The sequence below is a fragment of the Branchiostoma floridae genome, chromosome 11, assembly GCF_000003815.2.
Source record: "Branchiostoma floridae strain S238N-H82 chromosome 11, Bfl_VNyyK, whole genome shotgun sequence".
Taxonomy (NCBI): Eukaryota; Metazoa; Chordata; class Leptocardii; order Amphioxiformes; family Branchiostomatidae; genus Branchiostoma; species Branchiostoma floridae.
This window is the reverse complement of record NC_049989.1, coordinates 21,594,217-21,596,143: the sequence shown is the minus strand read 5'-3', so window position 1 is coordinate 21,596,143 and position 1,927 is coordinate 21,594,217. Positions and strand designations below refer to the sequence as shown.

At 41.1% G+C, this 1,927-nt stretch overlaps 1 protein-coding gene across 1 annotated transcript in view; it reads left to right on the top strand.

Annotated features, from left to right (window-relative positions):
- The window catches only part of LOC118425387 (peripheral-type benzodiazepine receptor-associated protein 1-like), a 52,020-nt gene that overhangs the window by 47,792 nt on the left and 2,301 nt on the right, over nt 1-1,927 (top strand). Inside the window, exon 35 of the mRNA XM_035834195.1 lies at nt 1,562-1,742. Coding sequence (XP_035690088.1) covers nt 1,562-1,742 — 181 coding nt within the window. The remainder of the gene's footprint in view (nt 1-1,561; nt 1,743-1,927) is intronic.

Sequence of the window (1,927 nt, the reverse complement as noted above, 5' to 3'; positions counted from 1 at the left end):
ACCTGCCCCTATTCAGGTTTATAACACTAATGTGTCTGAGCCTTTTGTACATTAATTGGGCACTGAGGTGAATCAATATCCAAATTTGCACTAAGTTCCTGAAACCTGGGTAATAATAGCACAGAAAAAATGACCACATTGTAAATATCAGTCAGATGATAGCACTATGAAATGAAAATCTTGTTCAGAATTCACTCTAAAATGGTTGTATGAGAAGCTATGCTACAACAGTCCCTCCCGCGATACTTATAGAACAGTCCCGCAAGGAGGTCACATGACTAGTGCCCGCCATTTTGAATTGCTATAGTTAAAGTATGGTAGTATCGTCGCCGTACATTTTGACCAAAAACAGGGACTTAAAATGCTTGTAAAGCACGGAAACTCCGTACACATCAATGGGACACCATCTTGAACATGTTTGTGGCGGTAGGTTTAGGTGTCGTTGCGCGACGGCCGATATTTTTGTGGATATAGTGGGCATTCGCTAAAAAGACATTTTGCTGGGCGTTCGCTAAAAAGACCATCGAGAATCGAAAACTTTGATTTATGTCACTTCAGGTCAATGGATTGACTTGAAACTCAGGATTAATACATGGGAGCACAACGTGGACATATTCCAAGCAAAAAAATTGAGATTAGTGCAGCGCGGACTTCTCTAGAGTGGGCGTTTGTGGGCATTCGCTAAAAAGACCATGCAGGCCATTATCATATATTAAAGCAGAACAAGGGCCATTACTGACTTCCAACCACCCTTAAACTGACAAATTTACTTTCTGCACACACACCCAGAATACCATGTGTTGGGTCCTCTATTCTGATGATTATTATTAATAGAACTATAGGACAGGTGTCCAGACTCTTTTCATATGGGTATAGTTGCTATGTGGAGACAGTTAGATGAAGGTTCTTCATGGGGATTCTGTGCAATGTTTTACAGCTTTTGAAACAGGATAGGAATGGGTTCTGCATGGGGGATATGTAACTATAGTGACAATGACAATGACACTATTCTACAAATTGAAGCCGGTAGATACACCCGCACTCCTCCAAATGATAGATTATGTATGTTTTGTGATAAGAACTATAGGTATATAGAAGATGAAGCGCACTTTCTTCTAGAATGCTCACTGTATAAAGATATACCTTTGTTAATGTACTACGCTTGCAAAACAGAAATATGCACAACTAACAAAAGAAGACTTTTTCAAATATATAATGACATCAGTTAACTATGATTTGATAGAAGAACTCTGTAAGTTCGTCTTCACATGTTTTAAGAAGAGGGAGGAAGCATGTAGAAATATAGTCGTAAGTAGAACATAGAATAGCTTACTTATCAGACTCTTTTGTATGCGACTTACTGCATTTAGCCCTAGGAGGGCATGAATATGCAATAAACTAAATATATAGTGTATACATGTACTGTTTGTTAATGGTCTATGATACAAGATAGACATGGGCTCTACATGGGGTTTATATGTACTGTTTGTGTTACAGGTCTATGGAGACAAGGACGGGGATGGGTTCTACATGGGGTTTATGTATATACTGTTTGTTACAGGTCTATGGAGACAAGGACGGGGATGGGTTCTTTATGGGGGATGTGGATGGCAGGTGTGGGGTGGTGCCCTGTAATCTGGTGGAGGAAATTGAGGATGACTATCGGCTTCAGCAGCTGAGAAACTCCAACAACGTCCTCTCACCCGATAAACTGGACTCCCTACCAGGAGGATATCACAGAGGTGGGTAGGGAGGGGGAGGGAGAGTAAGAATGAACGAATGAATCCTGTCCTCTCAGGGAACCTAGGCCACATGGGCTTATAAGGCACTGAGAAAAACATGTGATTGATTGAGTGAATGAGTGAGTGAGTGTGTGTGTGTGTGTGTGTGTGTGTGTGGTGAGTGAGTGAGTGAGTGAGTGAGTGAG